Below are 24,366 nucleotides of genomic sequence, written 5' to 3'. Positions count from 1 at the left end.
CTTTTGTTTAAATACCATTAACTGGCTGCTCTTGAGAAAACCTCGATTCCCAATTAACGTGGCAGCTGTCGGCCGAGCACCCAGGCACGGTGACCAGCCCGAGCCGATATCCATGGGGGGTATTCTGCAAACTTCAGCGCGCAAACGCCAGTTTTTATACCAGCTGAGAACCAGGCCAGACATGCATTTAAGCTTGTTTACATGATCATCGTATCACAAAAAATTAAGTATTCAGATTACTGCTGAAATGATGTTGGGAATTTTTTTTCTTTTAGACACCACACACTGCCAGTAAACTGAGTCACAACCGTCATGACAAATACACATTGACCTAGTTTCATTTTTCCCGGTTCTGAAGACAAGGAAATAGTAAGGCATTGCTGATTATATTCGGTGATAACTATGACTAAACATTAACCTTTTAGATGCCACGGCTGAATCTTATTGATAGGACTGAAAAGATGGTATCTCCCGTCAGAGAGCACCAGAGCTTCCTGATAGCACAAGTGTTGGTCTAAGGTCAGAAAGAGGAGTGGAGGGGAGGGAATGAATCAACTTCTGAGCTCAACAAAAATCTGCTGATCAAATCTAGAAGTCCTGATTCTAGAAGATCATGTTCACAGTCTTACCAGGCTGTCTCATACTAAAACCCATTTTAATTTCTAAGCGAGCCAGAGCATCGTGCTGAGCTTGCAGTTGTGCACTATCGCGTAGCAGAAGGCAATGCAAAACTCCGAGAACTACCAGATTTCAAAAATGCCCCCTGGAACCTGTGCACATCTCCTGAACAGTGCATCAAGCTTTAAAAAGGTAGGCTTCACATGCTCTGAAGAGCGAATAGCTCTTTGCACATCAAGCAGTGGTTGCATACAGCATTTAAATAATAAGCTTGAAAAGCACACAAAGGGATTTGCTCTTTCGATTAGATTGATTTTTGTTTGTGGATGTTATTTGGACTCCCTTCGCCGTGGAACAAGTCCCCTACAGTTGCCATTAAAGCACTGAAAGCTTCCCTTTTGTTTTTAAATGTCAGTTTGAGCATAGCTTCATTAAATCATTTCACAATTAACTCCCTGAACATCCAGATTTTTTTAAAGCATCAAACCCAGCTGAATCGCGTTTGTTTCCCAGCAGAGTGAGTCCAAAGTGGTATCCCCAAGTGTGCATCCAGGAATTTGTATATTTGACTTGTGGCTACACAAAATACATATGGGAGCCGTGTGGGTGGTGGAGAGAGCATTCAAGCTTTCTCCCTGGGCCCAAGAAATACCATAGCTTCTTGCCCAAAATGCAGGGCTCGGGAACCAAGTCATAAGGGAAAGACGTCTGGGTTAATCTAGGAAGACTTATTCCCCAAAGAACTATAAATGAAGTGAACTCGAAAGAGTTGTTAGTTCAGCCCAGTATGTATAAGCAGAAATGTTTTCGATGAGGCTGTCTGATTTTCACGTATCCTCTAAAGCCTGGCTTGAGATACCAACTTGCCTCCTCATGACACCAAACAAGATCCCAAAGGTCCCAGGTTGTGTCACAGCTTAACCACTGCCCTTGACTTCTCTCCTGCGTGGTTATGTGAAATGCCAACGAAGTCAGAAATAAAACTGAAACCTTAAGCTAACTCTTTTCTCGTTAATATAAAAGCAGCTCAGAATTTTGCCCATCATATACAGAGCGCAGGAGAGCTCTCCTTCTTCCTGAGAGCTCGTCCTGTCCTCATCTCTGCATAGTCGATACACGGTGACCGCAGTGCCTTGTGCGCTGCTGTTAGCCCTTGGTTCCCGCTGCGTCTATACTTACTTGGAGAAGTGGGAGAGGTGGCCCCTCCTTCTGTTGATGTAGTTGGAGGTTTTGTGTCTGGCACTGGCAGAGGCACAGGCCTAGCCATTGGTGGCGGAGGTGGTGGTGGCAACATTGGGGTAGGAAGGAATGGATTGTGCACCTTGCCTTGGCTGCTACCATTGGGCTGCCAAAAAACAAGCAAACAGACAAAAATTATACTAAAAATCAGCTATTAGGAACCTCCAGTAATAACAATCTAGTTGAAAGCTATGGGCAATATATTTCCAATTACTTGAGAGGTGGCAAAGAAAGTCCTGTGTCAAATTCTCCATTGACTTCAAGGAACTTTGTCTCAAAGCCTGTGCACCTTGGGAAACTATGGAAATTCGCGCTTTTAAATATTTGTCCTATTAGTAGCTGGTCTGAACTGCCCTGGATTAAATTCTACTGCTCTCTGCGTTCCCTGCAGCCACTAACTCAGCACTATTTGTGACCCCTTAAATCCTCCGGTTTCATGCCTCTGTTGTACCTCTAGAAATATCGGTGCCTATGACTTGTGTGTAAATTTCTTAGATACTGCTCATTAAGAGGAAAACCAAGCATTTCTGGTGGTCTTAAAAGTCACGCTGATATCTTATTACAGGAAAATGAATGAGTATATATTAAAGTAACTGCTTTCCCACATCCCCTTTGAGTTAGCAATGGTGAAACTCGTAGGTTATTTGCCATTAGGATCATACGGAGAAACGACTGAACCTCGAACTGCTTCATTTTACTCTCAGGAAGAATGGGCCCAGCTATGCAAGTGTGGTCTTTCCATTAATCACCAGAAAAACCTGTCCATAAGCAAAAGTGTTTTCAAGTATCACAAAAACAAGAAGCAGGCTTAAAAAAACCAAAAAAACCCCCCAAAAAACCCCAGACCTCCCCCCAAGTTTTTAAGTTTATATTTTAAATGTAATACAGCCTGGACACTTGAAAACCATACAGAGAGATGCCAAATACCATTATAAAGAGAAAGTAGGACAGCCTGTGAATCAGGTGTTCCATTTTAGTGACAAAAGTGATGAGATCACTTTCGACAGCACTCTGCAAATTGATCTCACTGCAGTTCTTCTGGCACTGAGCATTGGCTTTTCCATTGATGATAAAAGCTCAGCTTTAAACACGGATCCATAGTCTAAGTACTGCTAAAGAAAATAATATTTTAATTCCTGTTAGGGTTTCCATTAGCCTGAATTACTGGGGACAGAATACTCATACTGGCAAACGCTTGTGACCTTATTTTCCTTTTACCTGCTTTGGCACTGACAAAAGACCTTAAAGTCACGTAGGTGCAAATCACACTTGTGCTGGAGCAAAAAATGGTTCAGGGCATAAATAAGACTCAAATTCATCTGCCTTTAACTGTAGAGCATTCCCACTGACTTCAAAGACTGCAGTTACTGGTGTTTGCAGCAAGAAGCAATCCTTCAGGGATATTTATTTTTCCAACCTCCAGTACCTTTAATAAACTAATATATTAGTGACATCTCTCAAACACTATCTTGTCTCACAATTAGGTCCTTTTCCTGCCAAGAAGACCCCTGCTGTATGTTCATTGTGAGTGTGCTAACAGTTCATAATGCTGAATGGTTTGGGATAAATTAAGCAAATGAATACTCAAGGAAAAAGAAAAGCACTATATTGATTTGTTGTCTAGACATAAATGTATCTGCTAACATATTGCAGACATTATTCAAAGCCAGTACTGGCTGGGATAAGTAGAGTCAGTTTTTCTGCTCAGGAAAGGAAAGCACCGAGAATAATATAGCTTATTAAATAAGTGTAATAAATTAGATGCTAATAATTAAACTAATTCTCATTAACGCTTTCAATCGTACGTATGTCAGGAGAGAAACAGTAATTCTGCCAGTTATTACTTCATTGGCTGGAAAAAGTTACATGCATTACATTTCATAAAATATTCAGAGCATTATTTTAGATTTGATTTACATAAAATTTATAAATTCTGTATTTGACCGGAATGCTATTTCAATAATAGCAAGATGATTCACTTTATTTGATTAAAAAAAAAAAAAGAAAATGGTTATTTGAAGCTTTGGAACTCTGCTTAATTTTTCATAGAGATAAGGGGAAAAGATAACTGCTTACAGAAATAACAAACCATAATAAACTGTACTTTTAACATCTTGAGTTCAAGTACTGGTCAACTTGATCTAAAGTGCTATAAGGCAGAATTTTTTTTTTTTTTTAATGAACTTAGCTGATCTGAAACATCTGTTTCTCACCCTCCCTTTTCCTGCTCCTCCCCACCCCCCTCCCCTGAACTTCAAAAATAATTAATAAAAATTATTCTGCCTTCATATTTTGTTAACCCTGGTTCCACTAGGGTTACAACGCATGCAGCAAAGTCATGTGTGGAGGGACCCAAAAGGTCACTGAATCACCAGCTTCTCTGACAGTTTAAGTTAATGTCACCACAATGTGGTCGAATGGTTTTTTGGGGAGGTTTTTTTGTTGTTTTTGAAAATATTTTTGCAGTAGCAGCATTTTTATTTTTTTTTTTAGTTCCAATGACTATTCAAGGTGTGTTCCTGTATGCAACATGCTGTTAAAATAATCCCATCATCCCATGGTTAATTTTACATAGGACAAACACTTCTGAAGAAATAAAAACGGCTTCCTTACATTTAGGAACCCCACCTGTCCAGCCTGCTGACCAGCGTCGGGGCAGACAAGTTGGACAAACTCTTTCAGAGTCTCCTGAGGATGATAGCGGATTGCTGGGTGTGAGAAGTATGGCCCAGGCTGTTGAATAATGGGTGATGTTGGAAAATGAAGAGTCGATGGTGTTGCATGTGGACTTGCTATAGGAAAGAAAACAAAGAAGTTACAGAGAGTTTTGCCTTCAGAAAATAAAACAGTTTAAATCTACCGTAGTTTTACTTGTCGTCTTTTTTTTTTTAAATGTACAGTATTGTGTATACATCTGATCTTCACAATTGATATATTAGACCACGTTGTGTCTACACTCACTTCATCGAGATCATGAAAGCAAATGGAGCCAGACATTTTAAAGGATTTTCTCTGGTTTTAGTGGACACGTACGAAAGAATCAGCAGTCTTTTGTGAAAGTGAAAGCTATCCATCACCTTAAGAGCAGTCCTAATCAATCAGGCAATAAAAAAAATTTATTTGGGAGATTAGGGTTGATTTAATTGACATTTCACATGACTTGGATTTGCCCATATGAATCCATTTTATATTGTACTATAAATGGTTGATAATTTAAAGATGGTCTAACACTTCCTGTTGTTGGGGTTTTTTTTTTCCACCTCAGTTTAGGAACATTTATTTTAAGTAATGTGTTTTCATCTAATGAACATGCACAAAGCGGCAAGATCGTTTTGAAAATTACATTTACATTTCTCCTGAATAATGTTAGACTCAAATCTTCAGCAAGCCCCCAGCTTGCATTCACGGATGAAGTTTAATTGGGTGAATTTATGGGCCAACAAGCCAGCTGGAAAATGTACTACAGTGTGGGTGTAAAGGTGTAATGTACACAAGCCCATTCGCAATGGCAGATTTTACCCTCAGCCGATTTCAGCAGAACTACAAGTGCAGCTGAAGAGCCTTACGCTTTCCTACATGGTGTGACACCTTTGCCCAGTTCCTTGGCCTTGAAGATGTGTTGGGTTGGACCCTTGTTAGCTAACAGTGCTTTCCACTGTTAGTTGTCACCACAAGGTAGCAACAGCCGCCATTCATAGTGCTCTGAGTTCTCCCTTTTCCCTCTAAAGTTCTCACTTTTCCTTTAGAATGGCCAATTCATCTGGCTGAGCAGAAGCTCACCTGTAAATCATAGTGTACTTCTCACCAAACAGTCATCATGACATCCCTGTTGCTCCCTTGGCGCGCTCTCCTAGGAATCTTTCCAAGGTGTCCATGTGCATAGGCTGCACTTGAACCCCACACAACACCGGTTAGAGAAGGGCCATGCAAGGGAGGTAGTACCCCACAGGACCTCATGGGTTGGCTTTGAAGTAAGTTAAATGTACAAGAGGGGGAAAAAAAAAGCCTTTGGCACTTTTCAAAAAATTGGAGAGATGCAGGAAAGTTAAATAAAATCAAACACAAATGAGCAAACGCTCCTTTAAGGAGGAATGTTATGAAAAACCCTCAGTTAAATCAAAGCTAAAATCTGCTTCTAAGTCACGTTCATCACCAGTCTAACAATATCACACTTGAGCAATGTTTTTTTTCTTAAGCATTGTTAAACCATTAGCAAACTCAGAGCCTGAACATGTGGATAAAACAGGTACTCAGAGACAGCAGCAAGGAGACCTACTGCATTATCCTACAAACTTTCATGAAGTGTTGGCTGGGCAGCACTTCTGTGTCCTTCTCTCTCCACCACTGGATAGGAACGATTGCTGTGACACCACCACCAAGAAGAGCTGCGCTCATGCCTGGGTGCTGATGTGGGATGGATACGAAGCTCTCACCCTTGCCATGAAAAGCTCCCCTGTGAACCTCACAAGCCTTCCCAGTCTGCTCCCTTTAACACCGCTTAAAATAATCACAGCAGAAAGAGAAACATATGATAAATGTGTGTTACCAAAGGGGAAAACCGCTTAAAATAATCACAGCAGAAAGAGAAATATATGATAAATGTGTGGTACCAAAGGGGAAAATACCACTGAAAGGAAGCGTGGAGATGAGGAAACAAAAGATAGCATGCAGCCGTCAACAACTGCTGCTCAAAGTAGACGCATAGCCAGAGAAACTCTTCTGAAAGCATGGGCTGTACCCATCTTACAACAGCTAGATGTTGTGGCATGTGGGCTGACCTGGAAAACAGCATCTTCCCACAGGTGTGCTAGCTCCGCAACGCTGCACTTGGGAAAAGGAAACAAGAAGCAGCATATCCCACACTCCTTGTTATGGAAATGTTAACAGTTATTCCACGGCCAAGGCAAACACCTGTGTGCCCAGCCCGTTCAACCTGTCTGCACATCTGGGCTTATCTCTTGGGTTTTTTTTCACAAACGTAGTTAATTATTTCTTGTTCACTTTTAAGACAAATAGTTTTGTGTTGAGTTTGCATCTTAAATTATAGTATAATTGAAAAACCTTCAGATAAAGAACCCAAATCTTCAAAGGAAGGCTGTTTTCCTGTCCCCAAACTCCTGGGAGAGGCTGTAACTTTGAAGTAAGCTATTAAAGTTAGAGATAACGTGGAATTCACCTCACCAACTGTGGGTGTCTACTATGGTGCTCATTATCTTACAATCAATGGAGAACTAAACACAACTAATGGTGCCTAAGGAGCCGTTCGCCTCATCCAAAACCAGACCACTGCCCTTGACCAGACTTCACTGACCACACTGACTGGCTCACCAGTGGATGTGCAGGGAGCCCACGGGTACCAGCTCAGAGGTAGATGCCTCCAGTCTACACACGCACCTCCAGTTAGGTGAATTCTACCCAAAGCATCAGCTTCTGATCTCACTTACACCAGCCCTCAGGTGTAACTGCTTTAATGACACCTACGTCATAGCTACTTTACAGGTAGGAAGGTCTCATCACCTTCTCCTGGAAGCAACAGTCATTTTAGAGCTTGTCAAAATATTTTGCCACCAATATTGGTTCAATTAAAGTTGGTGATGACAACATTTTCATTAGCATACAACATTTCTGTTCTTTTTTGATATAAAACACAGTCTTCCTCCTTCCTTTCCATCTCCTTTTAGAGTTCCCCCTTTCCTTGTATGCCAAATGGAAGATGAAGGATGAAGATAAAAGTGAGAAATGAAAAATGATGTGGCAAACATCTAATTAAGTAAAAAAATAGATTGGGATTTTTAAAATGTTTATTAAAAAAAATTATTTTTGCACCAGTTCTGGTAATACTTTGAAATCGTTATGCAACTGCACTGTCCTTTGTACACATCTGGGGACAAATTCGTTCCTTTTATTCCTCTGGGTGAAAAGAAGATAGAAATGCTATTTCAATCAAAGAAGAAAGAATAAACAATTGTACCCAGGGAACATGTGGAAATTCAAAGCTAGGCCTAAGACCACACTGTATTTAGCTTTTCCACGGTATGCCTCTTCATTTAATAATTTGGTTTGCTGTATGAAAGACATATTATGGTCACTAGAAATACTCATAGGCATGTAAGTAGTGGTCTTTCTCAGTTGCCTTGACCTCCTCAGCATGTCAGGATAGAAAACAAAGCAGAAAGCATTTTTTGGTGATCTTCCGAAGAGAGAGAGAAGAAAAATGAGGGCAGAAATGATCAACAACAATTGAGGAAGGTAAAGTGCCACAAGAAGGAGAAAGTGGTTCCTCTTCAGAGTCTTGGCCAACTCCTCAGCACAGCCTCAAAGGGCTCTCTGCTGATCACAGGGAAGGAAACAAGACCGAAGAGGCAGCAATCCACAGTCTGTGCCATAAACCGACACGTAGGGTTCATTTTCTCAGGGTAGATAGATTAGCATAAGAAGTAATGAATGGAATAACAACGTCCCAAAGGTTTGTTTTTGCAGTCACTGACTGGGAAATACCAAATTTCTCAAGTGGCAAAAGGAAGAGCCGTTTGATAAGAGAAAAAAATCTACTACGTTAAACTGATGAACATTACAAGTGTGCCTGCCTTACAATCGAGAGGGAATTAAATGCTGAAGTCTAAAATCTGCTGGCCCAGATACACACCATCACTCCAAAAGCTGTGTTGTGGTCACCAACTGTAGTGGATGCAACAATGACATTTCAAACCAGTTCTGAGTGCAGAACACAACTGTGTTTCCAAATAGAAGGATCCTCACAAACATTTTTAATCGGTTAAAGGACGTGAGGGAGTGGAGCAGGTTGCTGTTTTCCCTGTTTGTCTCTAAAAGGGGCAAGTGACCATGGACAAGCCCCATCAGCCATGATTTTCGGAAATGCTTAATAAAAATTATAAAGTCATTGCTTCCAAAAACCACGCCTAGAGTGACGCAAATTTTCCTGTGCATGAGAAGGGGCTATTGCTACTTATGTGCGTCTGATGGAATATTGAAAGTCTCAATCAGTGATTGTAAATTCTTTGAGATCTTCAAATGGAAGATAAAACAGGTCTTTGTCTATTATTTATTTACTTATTGACTTATTATTTATGTATCCCTAAGCAGCTCCGTGCTGCCAAACCATATTTCTCTTGGCGTCTTTCAGCCTGTGACATTTATATTTTATTACTGACCTCACTAAATGACATAAAATATAAGAAGTTCTACAACCTATGAAAATATGCATTTTCCAGATTAGAACTTCACTTCTACCTGCTGTAGGTATGGAGGAGTCGGACTATCTGGCGTTATTAAATCTGTTATTTGTGTGTGGGGGGGGTTGGAGGCAGGAATTATCCTTCCATCTCAAGGCAAGCATAAATATTTCAAAGCACATATGATTCTAATTCCATTGAAGCTCATCTGAAACATCCCAGACTTTTTATTGAAAATGAGATGATAATGTATGGTGGCCTGCAACAGATATACCAGTATTTTAAAACTACTGCTATTGGGCCAAGTAATTATGCAGTACAGCTGTTGCGTGCTATACTGGATTTTTTAGTGTTTTATGAGTTCGTGATGCTGTGCAGCACAGAAGCTCGAGGATTTTTCAGGACGCTGAATTCAAACATCTGATTATGCAGGGCAGTCTTGTCTTTTCCTTTCTCGATTTGTAGTAGTCAAAACCAAACTATCTAATAACATAAGTTGCATTCATTGATTAGGTTAGCACTTCACATGTCTAAGGCAAATGAAGAAGAGCCAAAATTGCAAATTCTATTCAACTGAATGATCAGACAATAAAGAATCAGTTAATTTGAAACAGGTTATATTTTTTTCTGATATTTAGTCCCTTTCTCAGGCCCTTCTCCTGGAACAAAGGAGCAGTCCTAATAAAGATGCATGGGATCCAAGAGTGCTCACTGATGTGGTAAAGGGATTTCGTGATCGCACCTGCAGCGCTCGGACAGATTTCTCCACCAGCACAGCCCAACATATGGGGGAGACATATTGATCCATCCACCTTCCATCTCCTCTTCCAAAAAGCCTTGCCAAGCCCTTCATGTCCAGATGACTGGATGAAATTTCTTTCTTCATAAAGTTGTTTGAAGTCTTTGAAAGGGTCATTTCATGTTGCTCTTCTGCTCAGGAAAAGCCCACTATCACCCTGCACTCCTCGCCTGTTCAAAGACACAGTGGTCTGGGGAATCAAAACCACCCTTCCTTCACGGGCACGAGGGCTAGTCCCATCAGATCAGGCCAACACTGGACCAGCTTCACTAGGGCACAATGCTCAGATACCTCCTCTAGAAAGTGATAATTACATTTACTAATAGCTCATTAAACATTGATCAATCTTCCTAGAAATAGTAACATTATAATCACAATGAAACAGGAGCATTTTTATCAGCTTGTTTTTGAGGCCATTATAATTGGCTTCATTACAATTAAGAAAGTATTTTTTTAAAAGTCATTTCCCTGGAAATGTTATAGAACAGTTTGTTCTGCTAGATATTTCCACTTCAGGCTTCTAAGTTGCTTTAACTCCCTGCATGCTGTAAGCTTTCTCCGAGCATTTAAGTGATGCAAGTGCCAGTTCAAATTATGCAAGATGTATCCCGCCCTTTGTACCCCAAAGGTACTTATTCTGAAAATTGACCATATTAGAGTACTAATTGGCTAAGCCACCATGCTGGCTGATGTGAAATGCTTTCAAACACCATGAAACAGCTGTGTTTATCGGAAATATGAAGAGTGACTTTTTAATAAGGAGATCTGGCAATAATCCAAATTTGTTGAAAGGAACTTACACTTCTGTGTATAATACAATACAAGAGGTAAAGAATAGAAGCCTAAAACAATAGCTTTAAGCCCACAGATTTTTGTGATGAAAGCAGTTACCCAAACAAGAAAAAAAATAATTAAGAAACTTGGGCTGGGATTTGCACAGGTCCTGAAAGAATTCATTAACTGGTTTTGAATTTCAATGGGAGCTGCGTCCCCGTAACTCTTTCCAAGGCTTCTGAAAGTCCCCATTTTCTCACTGCCCATTAGGAACAGACTTTAGGGTGATAAATGTCGAGCAATCTCTTATTCAGGTTAGCAGGACTTGCCTCTACTTCAATATTGAACTGCTGAGGGTAGGACTGGCCGCTCCTAGGACCAGCCCTTCGAAGGGAATTCAGATCAGTGGAAAATTTAAGAATTGCTTTAGTGCGAGAACGGTGCAAAGGGGCTGTTAGTAGCATGTCTGTCAGGGCCATGGATGAGCTAAAGTTAAACTGATCCCGTCTTGCATTCCCATTTGCAGTGAGAAGGCTGGGAAATTATGGGGTGGGAGAACAAGAACAGACCTTACCCTCTTAGAGTGGGTAAAATGTAGGGATCACTGACACTTCCACACTATGCAGGCAAACATAGATGAAACATTCAAAGTAGAGTATAAACATCTGACCAACGCAAGAGAGATACAAATACCCTAAATATGATGGATAGAGGATCTGTTCCTGCCCGTGGACATCAAAAAGCAGGACTGGATTGCAGAATTTCCATCTCTCAGCTCCAGAAGTCAAGCGCAGGTGGTTGGCTAAGCACTGCTGAAAAAACAGACCCACGGTATCTCCACGTTGGAGCTAGTTATCAGCCCCCTTCTGCTGCTCTGAAGACCAGGGTGGTGTAAGGCACCTGGACCTTTTGGTCAGAAATGCTCCTTCTGTAAGAGATTTTGCAGTAGCAAGTAGGAGGCAGAAGGACATTTTGCCAAGGCCCACGGAGTTCCTAGCAAAAGGAAAATATACTTAAAGCTGTGTTTGGGCACAGGGTTTATTGGTGTACGCTGGGTTGTGAGTATTACAGGCTGCTTTTGGAAACCTGTAGAGCTGAACAGAACGCTGGTTCCAGATTCTGGCATAGGCAGGGGGCCAGTTAAGTTAGCTATTTTGAGCAGATTGTTTTAAAACATGTCAACATTCAGTTCTGCCTTTGGGAGAGCAGAATACTATAGGCACAGAAATAAAAATCATACCTATAGAAAGCACTCCTCCCTCCAAGACCATAGCTAGAGGTCAAGAAACCTAATGTAACCTCTGTGTAGAATTCCATCAAATGCTGGCAACTTTTGCATATTATTATTGCTTTTAATACACATGATGTATTTCCATATATAAGATAAAAACTACTGCTGGGAGAATAGATCATGTCTTTCTTATAATGAAATGCAGTTGATAAGTTTACAATAGAAATGTAAATTCTCTTAAAACCCACAACCTTTATGTGTGTGATGATATAATTCTGCTTTGATACTAAAAAGGGCATGGTAATGGAATCTGTGACTTTGGAGTGATATATTGCTGTTAAGTTAATAGGACTCCGCATTCCCATTTCTAATATCAGTGTTTTTTTCCCCTTTCATTCTGTAGATGGTAAGCTGATACTACATAAACATTGTTAAATCTATAGTTCCACGCTACAGTAATTCACTTAACTTTAACATGATTTATGATTCTGTCAATAGGGGAGGTTGAAAATCCAGAGCTATGATGCTTAAACATGGGTTCCATATTTAAAGCCATAATGTGCTTTTTGTGTGTGTCTGAAGCTAGAAGAATTTAGCATAAAGCAGAGATAAAAATATTATAGCTCACTGCGCTGTTTAAAGCATATAGTTTAACTTCATGGATACACTGGATACATCAAAGAGAGCAAAGGAACTGAACACAGAATCAGTAAAAGCCTGGGTAAAATACTTTTTGTTCCTGCAGCACTTTATTTTTATATTATTTTTTAGGGATGCATGAAATCCTATTAGTATTTTTAACACTCCCCTTTTTTCATTCTTTTGCTCAGTTAGATCAGCTCCTTTTGTCAGGATGAGTTTAAATCTGGGTCCACTGAGTTAATCACCCCCCATTCTTCTTTCTGGCACTTCCCCTCCAGGCATTTCGCCTCTTTAGGAGATTAAGCGACCAAGTCATCTTGTTGCTCTAACATGTCCTCACTGGAGCAACATATTAACACAATTCCTCTGCAAAAGAGCCCTCTTTAGAAGTTTGCTGCAGGGATGACAAATTAACCCAGCATGGTGTCCCACACATCTATCTCAGTACAAATTATTAGTGTAATAGAGCTTTTAGTTATGCATTTATCTAGTAATTATTGAACGGTTATACAAAACGAAGCTGAGCAATCATGGCCCTTTATGAGGCAATCTCAGTGGGTGGCCTTACAGTTAATTTAGGATAGGACTGTCTAAGCAGTTCACTCACACACAAATTAGCTGAACAGCCTGCTCCTTTAAATATTTCCTATGTCACAGGCTAACTCTTTACAATACAACAAAGGTAGAGTTTTAATTACACGGTTCCTGACTTTTGTTTAGCCGAAGCTTTAACCATTTGCAAGCCTTCCTCTCTGCCCTCCCCTGCCCGCGATATGGGAGTAGATGGCAGTTTGGGTATCTAGTAATTACTAAACCCTGACCTTGAGGCCATCTGTTAGGAAACTGCTTTTCCTTCAGCATCGTATTATTTCAAAGTGAGCAGAGAAAAACCCAAATCTTCACCTCCTCAGTCAGCTATCCTGACATTGCAAACCGGAGCGTTGCTTGTCGCTGTTGCAAAACCAGCGCTCATCTGTTGGTCAGCGTTATGCTAGTTCTGGTTTCTGTTCAACTTTCTTACCCTCGTGGTGTGGCTCTCTCCTCTTTGGGCTGTCTTACATTACTGTCCCCCGATTGCAGGTGTCTGTATCGGAATGAACTTGCACCGCCTTGTTTTTTGTCCAAATTCAAAGGAAAGTAGAAGGTTATGTTAGTCTGCCAGCTCACAGCATCAAGGAGCAGCCTGGGATGGTTGTACGGAATAGGATCTTACAAAATGTCCTTTTACACTGAGCAGCTCTGGAGCGAGTTAGCAGGAACTATCACTTTGATTCGCTTGAAGCTGGCTGACAGGACAGCTAACAGGCACTGAAATTTTGGTCACCCTGTAGAGAATTTTGATAGAGAAGGGCACAATGTCTTCCCAGATATGTGACATAATTTTTTTGCCACTTTGGCATGCACAGAGAGTATTATCCTGCAGAGTTTCCCTGGTAGGCCTTGTCCTGACAAAAATCTCAATGGCAATGCTTATTATGGAGGAAATTAATATAATGGGAACCACTCCGCTAGTTGACTTTCATCCTTTCTTCTTTCTGCTCACACACCCACTTCCTTGGGTTCTTCCCTTTGTGCTGTATTTCTTGTAATTGTTTCTCCTTCATTTATCTTCCTAACGTACCATCTCATTCTTATTTTTTTTTTCTTTCCTTGCCTTTTCTTCCTTGATTTTTGGCTTGCGGGATCTATGCTGTCATACTCTCTGGAAATGCTTGAACGCTCTACAGCACAGGCTGCTGTACATCCTAGGTTTACAAGATCATGGTCAATTTAATTTTTCAGCCAGCTCCAGATATAAAGTCGCTAGAGTGTAAGTAGCAATACATGGAAACCTAAAACCACTTATGTAAATACTGCTGTCACCCATAGTATTTAAATTCTTCACTGTCTGGTAAAGAGTTCAAGTGGGATAATGTCTGGGAAACTTTGTAAGATGCCAGCAATACATGATGGCTTTGCAATACTGGAGTGCCTTGATGGGATACACTGACCACCAAATAATCTAACTTGCAGGTAACAAAAGTATGCTGCAGAGGAGATGGAGATCTCACCACTTCAATTTTCAATGCTTTGAAATAAATTCTAAAACTGATAGTGATGCTAAAGCCACCCTATAGGTGATCAGTTTACCATCTGCCAGACACTCAATCCTAACCACGCTGGTCCAGAGAAGACATATGGTGCATTCATAGAGTCATGCCCAAAAAACTGCCATCATCAAGTGAGGCTCCATGAATCACTTTGCTAGCTTATCACCAAAGAAAGTTGGATCTTACCACCATCTGTTGGAACTACCGAGGAGTCACTGAAGCATTGGCATCCATGCGCCAGCACTCACTGCACATCTGGTCCTTTGGTCAGCCAGCTCAGATCCTCTCTGCTGGCTACTGCCCAGCTGGGTTGAGTACTGGCAGCAGCACCAGTGCAGATAGGAAACTAGTGCACAGCCTCCCACAACGCAGTACAGTACAGACAATGTCAGGAGAACAGAGGTTTTCCAGCTGGTTCATTGAATGGAGCACCTTATAGATAAGAAATCCTCTTAAGGACCTAACGCCTCCTCCAAGCAAGTTTAGTTTCCAGAATGACTCATTGTGGGGATCACTGGGAAGGGCACTCGGTATCCTGGGATGCCCCAGTGTAAGACGGGCTCTGTGTTCTAAGGAACGTTTGGAAGCGTGTGAAAGATTCGGGAATATTCCTGAGAAGTTATAAATCACTGGTTGTCAATGACAACACCTGCCATGAAGAGTCTACAGCTTCTTCTCTGCTGTCTATTTTGATCGTGCTTTACAAATGCATCTCATACACACATCCAAGTGATAAACTTGCACATATGAACATCAGAAGGAGATCGAACCTTCTTGTAATCGTTCGGTTGGCTGAGGAGTTTACTCTGATGGTGACCTACTTACTCATGACTTTCCTTTCTCTGAAATATCTCTGCAGACTAAAGATTAAATCGTGCTCTTACTTTCCTGAAGACCACTCGGAATGACCTGCCAGTGACCATTTATGTAACGCATAGTGTGTACTATATTATAGCAGAAGGGTGTAACTTCCAGTAAGTAATGGTGGATATGAATTGCTCAAAGATTATATCCTCTTATATGACTGCATTATACTCTTTATGTTGCCACTTCTGATACCTGAAAAGCTTCTCTCTTCTGCTTATTGCCCTAAAGAACGCTGGAGGGAATGGGATAAAGAACAAAGCTGGATTTGCAGAAAATAATCCATCTTGGTATATTACCCTTTACTAACACAACGATTGTTGTAGAAGAGAAATAAACACAGCCAGTGTGCTGTGGAAGAAGAATACTGAAGAGGAATGTCCAAAAAGAACAAAGAACAAAGTCTGGAACAAGATTTTTCCAGGATGATGACACTTAAAGAACCCATGTATGGATTCAGAGGGATTTTTTGTTAAAGTCTGTATGACTTACTTTGTGAACAAGCATAAAACAGAAGGTGGTTCTAAATTATGTTACAAAAGAACAATTTTTGCTTAACCTATTAGGAACCATGACGATAAGAAACTGTGTTACTTCTTAAGGAGTTAGTAAAGCCATCTCCTTCCAAACAAACAAAATTTGGGAACTGCAATAATTGTATCTGCTCTTTCAAATTCCATCTGTCTTTGAATGTTCTCACACAGTCGATGGACATCCCCTGGTGCACAGAAAAAGTCTTGTTAAAACAGACTGTAGGTGAGACTTAAACAAGACCTTAGCAGCGATACATTTCCTCTCCCAACCACATAAAAATCCAAAACACAGAATGTCTAAACAGGGGCAGACAAAGGCATTCAAGGATCTTAAAAAATAAGTGTGAGTCAAAACACCGCTAAATACAGAAAGGCCTATTAACTGATCAATCAACAACTCAAACCGAGAAGGCTGAACTTCTAAAAGATAGGCATTCAGTCAGTTGGTATGCACTGACTATAATGTTAATGGAACATTCATCTTATTCATACTTATACCACCAATTAGCAAGGCTTTTAAAACAAGAGATATTTGCCAGATAGCTCAGATCCAAATTTCAAGGGAAATCTGTACAGAACTTAGATGCCTAAATATCTTCTGAGGATCTAGATGTGTGTCTAAGGGTAAGAAATGATTTTTATGGGATTAACCACAAGAAATCAAACTACGGTAAGTAGATTTAACAAAGCACAAATAACCAAGAAGTGCCATTCTGACCTCGCTTCAACTTAGCGCAATTCCACTACTTCACACCGCGTCACCTGGACTGTGCAGACAAAGAGGCTCCTCCTGGCTTATGCTGCCCTCCGAAAAACCACACTAATGCCAAAGAGACACTTCAAAATCATTTTTAGCATGAATTGCTAATCTGTCTTTTTATGCTTCACCATTCGACCAATTCCTTAATAACCGTCTCTAAATGAGACAAAATTCCGCAGCAGAAAGAAACATGTCACAACCATTCATTCCTATTTTCATATTTTCCAAAGAGGTTTGTAAGAAGATTCATCACTATGCCTAAGTGAGTTCCTTTCCAAATGTGAACTGAGTATCGCTTTTAGTTTTCTAGGCTAAATGCAAATGCATCTTTCTAACAAAAATGTAGAAGCCCATCTAGACCCAGAGGACATCTCTTTTCCTTGGAAAGGCAATCAGAAGAGTAATATGAAGAAAACCAGCCAAAGCATTGCAGGAACCAGCTTCAAAGGAGTCCCCTAGCAAGGCAGCTCTTCACCACACCGATACCAACAACACAAGCACTAAATGACGGGCAGAAACAAAGCCGTGGTGCTGGAGGACAGGCGTGGTTCAGAAGTGAGTGACGGATCCCTATCTCCAGCAGTGAGACTGAATCTCTGTCATTGACACCAGAAGACACTCTCTGTAACACATTCTGTCCCTTTCCCCACCCTCTTCAAACAAAACCCCAAGCCCCCAGAAACCAGCATTTCCACCTTAGGCACTGTTGCATGGTCATAAGTTTTACCAAAACAGCCCAGCCTGGCAAAGCTAAACACAGGTCTTGACTAAACCTCCGGGTTATCAAGCTTCTGAAGCACAACCTCTCACTGGGTGGGTGACACGTGGCGATGATTTTCCGTGGAAAGGCGCTGGGATGGACACTGGGTGCCGTGGCTAACGTTTTTAAGCTGCCTGGGGGCTCTTGGGTTAAGCCTCACCTCTGGGTCCTGTAATGACAGGTCGATGGTGCTGTGTGAAAGCCGTTCCAAGGGAGGAGGTCTGCGAAGGCGAGGGACTGCTGAAACCAGACTTCTCTGACTTCTTTAATGTAGTTGGCGATTTTTTAAGAATGATTGATAAGTGCAATTTAATAATGCTAGGTCATGGAACGACAGCCTATGCATTGTGAAAGTGGGTGCAGAAGCAGCTAGAAAAACTTAAAGGACAAATGAAATGGAGTACATCAGCAAGCTGAAAGCTCACTTTTTTTTTTTGTGGTCTTTTTTTGAGGCAGAAGCAGCCATGGTTTGCTCTGAGCAAGGAGGACTAAAAGGCAGCCATATTTTTCTTTTAAATCTGAAATATGGATAAGATGCAGCTTATTATTGCTACTGAAACCTACTCTGCTTTATTTTTAGAAATCTGTAATAGCTGGAGCATTTGGATTTTTACAGGCTTTTTATGAGTTCTGTCTTTCACTCACTGGTTTAGTAGATTATTGCAAATGGATCTTTTAAATGTGCTGCACGACTCAAGGCACAACTAGAGAAGGAAGTTTTCTGAGTTCAGACTCTGCCTCTCCTTACTCTCTTGACTTCAAAGGTATTTGAAAGTAATATAGTTATGTGGTTCCCTTTTTCTTTCAAATTTTTTTTAAAGGGTGAATGGTATTTGTGTCTCGATATTAGAAGCCACACTGGAATTATTTCAGAGTTGTTATTATGCCCTTGAACTATATCAAAGGCTTCCAATGAAAACCACTAGGTTGCCATTGGGTGAAACCTCTCCCATGGACAGGCAGAATTGGTGTAATGCTAATCTGACCGGTTTGTTATACCCTGTAAGAATAACTCCTGTTGATATCATGTCGAGCTTGTGGCACCAAAGAAATTAGTGGAATGGATATATTGCAATAGGCTCTTAAAATCTGAGCATTTTCTGCATATGATTTATGCTTGGATAAAAGAATATTACAGCATACAGATGAAGAATATGTATGTGTGTCTCTGTTATTGTCTATAGCTGTAGAGGCACATGGGTATTCTGATCGTCCGCACACATCCTGGAAACACCTGATTTCCCATATATACATCAGACATTTTGCATATCCATAGGGATATAGCAAAACAAAGGTGCAGAATAGTTGAGGTTTCAGGTGCAAAAGCAACATATCAGATAATGTGGAAGCTGAACTTTCACTACCAAAGCCATTCAACCTTATTTCCAGCTCTGTATTTTATAGAATTTAATTGTTAAAAAGTAAAGAGAGAGGCCTGGACAATATTATCTCTGGACAATATTATTAACTTTGTATTTAATAACACTAGTTTTATAGTCCCTAGGATGTTGATTGCAATATGCAGGAGCCTTCTTGTACTTTATATGCTGCACTGCTGGGCTCTTAATGGTTTCAGTGAGGTTTTGCCGTTTCTATTTCAGAAAGTTAAATAAAGTACGGGAGTGGTTAGAGTTCCAGTGCTGTACTTGCAGCTTTCTGTCTCAAAACCGTTTGCTACAAGGGTTTGCTGTTGTGGTGGCTTTTTCCTCATAACAACAAAGATTACATACTTAATCTTTTAAAAATAAAATTTAGAACCAACAGACTATTGTGCAAGAAAAATACTGTTTGGTTTTTTTTTTTTCATATCGGTCTTAAGGACTTTGGAGTAGGGACAAAAGCCAAAACAGTTGGTTTGGTTTGGGGAAAGAGAGAAAAGGAGGCTGAACTAAGGTATTTCAATGAAATATTCCAACAAGGCAGCCTGCTGAGTTGCTGCTCAAATGGCACGTTGGGGTGGATGTCACTTAGTTACTGCTCTGTGTTTGAGTGTCCTTCTTCAGGACAAGGGTTCTCAGAAGAAGTAACGGTGCTGGTGACCCAGATTTCCTACGATAGAGGAACTGGGGATGGAGACACCAAATGAGCGTCAACCCCAGCCCCAAACACAAAGTCAAGGGTCAGTGGCAATATTTGTGCTTTGGGAGGGGCAGAGGAACTACACTGCCGTCAGCGAGGCCACGGGTCCATCTCTGCTGCGCTGGGCTGCCAAGGGGCTGGGTTTGACCCCCAGGAAGGTTTTAACGGAGCAGGCTCCATCCCTCTAAGTGCCAATTATCATGGCCAGGACAAGTGACTCTTGGTGTTCTGAGAAAGCTCTTTTACACGAGCTAAAAAATCTGATTGACTCTGTTTGACTCATCTAAACCATGGTGGGGGGAATGGGCAGGGAGAACAGTGGAAAATGGTGTAAAGCTGCAGCAAGTTCATGTGATTGTGTCCAAACACTGGAACTCGAGGAGCTACGACAAAGCTGATGAATGACCTTGCGGCAATGCTGAGCAGTGTCACGTTCATACGGAGGTGGATTTTATAAAGTCAAGGCAGCAGTTTTCATGTGAAAATAGAGACTTTAATGTAATACTATGTTGTAAAATTGAGTTGAAGGACAAATTGAAGCACTGATAATTGGTTCTTTTTTATATTTGTTTGTTATCATCATCCTGATTGCCATTATTATCACTCCTTTTTTTTTTTTTTTTTATTTGAGGGTATTCTGCAATGTATTTGTTTGGAACAGTCCAACACTACCATGTTTTTATTTTGTTTGAGGTTTGTAATGACACATTTTATTTTGAGTGATCATATCCATCAGATCTCAAGAAAAAAATGGCTGCTTCCTAGTTCAGAAGAATATGCAAACAGGAGCTTAATTACATCACTTAATATTGACCAAGAGAAAGAAGAAGACGAGCTTGCCAGCTCATTTCCAAAGCATGTTTTGTCCTTTAAGAGGGAAGGGTATGACAGAAAGTTAGGCAGTGCAAAGCAATTAGCATCATTCACATTTTATGTTGCGCTAGCATGGTGCTCTAGCAGCTAAATTCAAACATTCTTTGAATGGGTTAATAAAAGAAGAAATACAGTCGGCATGCAAGAAAAAGGTTTCCAAGAACAAGCCAAAATATGTCCCATTCTTCTAAATTTATCACAGCCATGTCACATTATCCTCGAGACTGCCAGGAATGTCAATTTTTTTGCAATTTAAAAAAAATATCTCATTTAGCACCATATGTTTGGTTAATGTGCCTGATATATCCTGCGTATTCTTTAGTCCATCCATTTCTAATACTCATTTTCTTTTTTTCCCCCTTGCTAAGCCATATGTTACAATGCTGGTCATTCTATTGAAGCTCCTTTCAGGAGATGAGAGCGAGAGCAAGGGAACTCGGGTTTAATCACCCAGAAAATTTAAATCCAATACTACAAGTCTCACTTTTGGGTAAGCAGTCTCAACACTTGAGTTAGCACTGTCGGTGCCCAGTGCCTATGAAAATCAGGCCACCTAAGAGATGGCACGGTGTACATCAGCAACTGGGAGGCAGGAACTAAGAGAAACGACTAAATATGGAATTAGGTGTTTAAATTTTGGCACCCATGTTTGAGGTTCTTGGCTACTTTTAAAGGTCTTCTGTTTCACACCTAATGAGTTTTAACACATTGAGTGGTCCCTGGTCTGCAGCCTCCCCTCCTGTGTTGCTCAGGGATGCAGGAAATTAAAAAGTTCAAACTGAAGATACGCTGGGCAGAGCCCAGAGAGGATGCTGCTGCCTTGCATGGCTTTCCTCAGCATTGTTCCCAAGAGCTAATAAATATTGGGGACCACTGCACCGAAGACCAGATTTCAGCACTTCCCATGGCCCCAAGGACGGGGCAGTGCCAGCTCATAGGGACACCTCTGAGTCTCCGCTTCTCTGTCTCCTCTCTGGTGCAGGGCAGCAACAAATTACAATATCCCCCAGCCCGCCTCAGCTGCGCTGGCCGGTGAATAGGGAATGGAGCCAAGGATCCTCCCCGTTCCCTGCCTCCTTCTATCCATCTGCTCCGAGCAAGGAGTAAACAAGAGCAGCCAGAACACAGCGGCTGGGTAACCCAGGTGGGGTTTAAAAGTGTTTCTGACTAGTCTGTGTATAAGGACTGTTGTCCAAATCACAGTCACACCTGGCACTTTTAGGAAACACAGATTTCATCATTCAGGTCTGAGTCTCCTCTGAATGTTATTTAGGGTGCAAGAGAAGAAAATCAGACTTGGTCTATTTTCATCTTATAGTAGATTTTAACTACAGAATAAATGGAAAAGTTAATTGCTAAATAAAAAAGAAAATAAAGGGATTTGTGGCATAAAACGCAGACAGAAGCCTGAGTGGGTGTGTTACTTTAACTTACTTGTGTTCATGGGATTGTATAAGTAGATGCATGCCAAACATATATGGTCTTAGCCTGCTCCCATTAACATGAATCCATTTTTTTTTTTTTCCCACTGGACAGAGGGAACTAGATCAAAGACCATGATGGTGCTAAATGGAACAATATGTGTACTTTCGTATTTTTTTCCAAAAGGAAATATTAATTTGACATTGGTTTTTCAGTTGAAAAGAATTTTAATTGCAGTACACAATAAGCAGAAAATTCAGACAACAATAATCTTGAAACTGTTAGCAGCATTATATTTCTATCAAGGAATTTGTGTGCCTTTTCAACATTAGAGCTTTCTGAATTTTCATTAATTTGGCATTTCCCTAAACACACAAGTTATTTTGTTCATTCCACATCATGCATCACACCCTTCTGCTCAATGCATAATGCAAGCGTAAATGGGATCCTTGTCCTTGAGAGACTCTGGTTACTGGAGCCATTGCACGGATGTTGAAGTCCCGCAGTAAGACTTTCCAAAACTCTGCACTTCGCAAACCTCCAGCCCAAGTTTAATCAGCGAATGCACAGGAATACTTCATGTTCCTCATCTTCTAAGGGGCACTGGAGCAGTGGGATAGTTTTAATTCCTCTACCTCCTTATGTTTGCCAGGACTAGAAACGCACCACATAAGAGTCTTCCTTGAGTACAGCTAAAGATCTTCAAATGTTCATGTATGAGGCTGATATATATTTAAATGGACCAGAAAATGATGCGTGAGAATTGAATGCACAAATCCTTCCCAGAACAAACAAATACCTATAGGAAACTATTCTCTGTATACCCATGCACCTTACTAACAGAGGCACTGAAATGAGGATTAACTTTGATGGAGTGAATGGAGTCACAGCAGTGTAAGAGAAGAACAATTCCCCTTCTCTCTAAATCTATAGCTATAGCTGTATCTATAGCTGTATATCCATCCAATTTCACTTCATTAATTACTACATCATTCTGACTGCACACATCTTAAACAATAACTCCATCTCAAGTTAGCCGCATTTGTAGACCAGCTAATATTCATCTCCAAAGATGACTTTTTGGATAACCACCCCAATATTCCTCATAGCTCTCTGCCACTAGACTGTTGATGGAGATTTCATAACAAAAGCTATGGATGAAATATGGTTTGGATCTTCATTCTCAAGGGACACTACGAAAAGGGACCACGGAAGCTCAGATATTACCAGGTGGACCATGAACTCAACAACATGCAGAACAAACAGATGATGCAGAAAAACAAGTTGGCTGTTGAAGAAAAAAAACTGGTATACGGGAAGATTTTTTCAAAGAATTTTCATCCTTCCGTACAAATTATTCCACCAATTTCACTGAAATCAGTATCAACAGAAATGCTGATCAGCTGGTTTTTTTCCTTTTCTTTTTCTTTGGGAATTCTTAATTTCAAGCTTCTTGCAATTTTACTGGCTATACTACCGTCAATCATAGTAAGTCAGTTCTACTTAGTGCTGAGCAAACTTTATCATCAGCTGAGATATGATCACGCTAACTGCCATCCATCAGTTTACTGTATTAGTCGCTCCAGTATACACAAAATACAACGCAGATGGAAATTCACTCATCCTAATGAAGTGCTCTTTCGTTTCTACGCTCTGAACGGATCCCTGCTCCCCTGGTTGCGTTCTGAGTTACCATGATCGCTGATGAACTACCTGCCAGCGAGCACCTCGCTTCACGAGACTCAATCCAGCTTAATAAACAGCAATTTTATGGAAGAAAAAAACCGAAAGCTCCCCCTCTAGCCACTTATCAAACTACTGCATATGCATCACCACCGCACACAACCGGTTTCCTCAGAACTCGACATCTGACAGATCATCAGGAAAACAGAGCTAATCTATCCGTACCCATCAACATCGTATCATAGGTGACTGCCAGATCCTTAAGAAGCTATCCAAAAGAAATGTCACAACTCTTTTTCAAGACACTACAAAAGAAATGTTCCAAATAAAATAAAGCAAATGCGCGTACAAGTAAATGAGCCAAAGAACTTAATAAAAAGAGATTGATTAACATGAGGACCAGAATGTTCAAAAAGGACTGAGAGAGAGAGGTGCCAAAGGCGCATTAAATGGATTCAATGGCTGTAGGGTTTTAAATGCTTTTGGACTCCTCAGCAATTTTTAGCCAAAAAATGATAATTCACGTTAGAATCAAAATTCTGATGTCACTTAGGCAAAAGAAGGTTGAAATTTCTCCTTCGTAAATGAGCGCTGCTCCATTTACAAATGAGAAATATCAGCTTATAGTGATGGAAAATCTTGCCTACAGAATTTTAAAAGTGAGCGCTGCAATATTCACCATTCTTCTAAAACCCAGCCCCATTAAATTGTTTGGTGCAACGCTCCATGGAGTGTATTACCTTATCTGTTTGTATCTGTATTTACAGCATCATCTGGATTGTTTTACATTTCTTACGTTCGCCTTC

General features: G+C 40.7%; 1 protein-coding gene across 1 annotated transcript in view; it reads right to left on the bottom strand.

Annotated features, from left to right (window-relative positions):
* Positions 1–24,366, bottom strand: part of NFIA (nuclear factor I/A) — a gene marked incomplete at both ends in the record, with an annotated part of 86,873 nt that overhangs the window by 5,596 nt on the left and 56,911 nt on the right. Inside the window, 2 exons of the mRNA XM_010082740.1 lie at positions 1,798–1,963; positions 4,486–4,649. Of these exons, the coding sequence (XP_010081042.1) occupies positions 1,798–1,963; positions 4,486–4,649 (330 nt within the window). The remainder of the gene's footprint in view (positions 1–1,797; positions 1,964–4,485; positions 4,650–24,366) is intronic.

The sequence above is a fragment of the Pterocles gutturalis genome, unplaced genomic scaffold (assembly GCF_000699245.1).
Source record: "Pterocles gutturalis isolate BGI_N339 unplaced genomic scaffold, ASM69924v1 scaffold2030, whole genome shotgun sequence".
In the NCBI taxonomy this organism is placed as follows: Eukaryota; Metazoa; Chordata; class Aves; order Pterocliformes; family Pteroclidae; genus Pterocles; species Pterocles gutturalis.
Note: the sequence above shows the minus strand (reverse complement) of the source record. Positions and strands in the feature narration are given on the sequence as shown.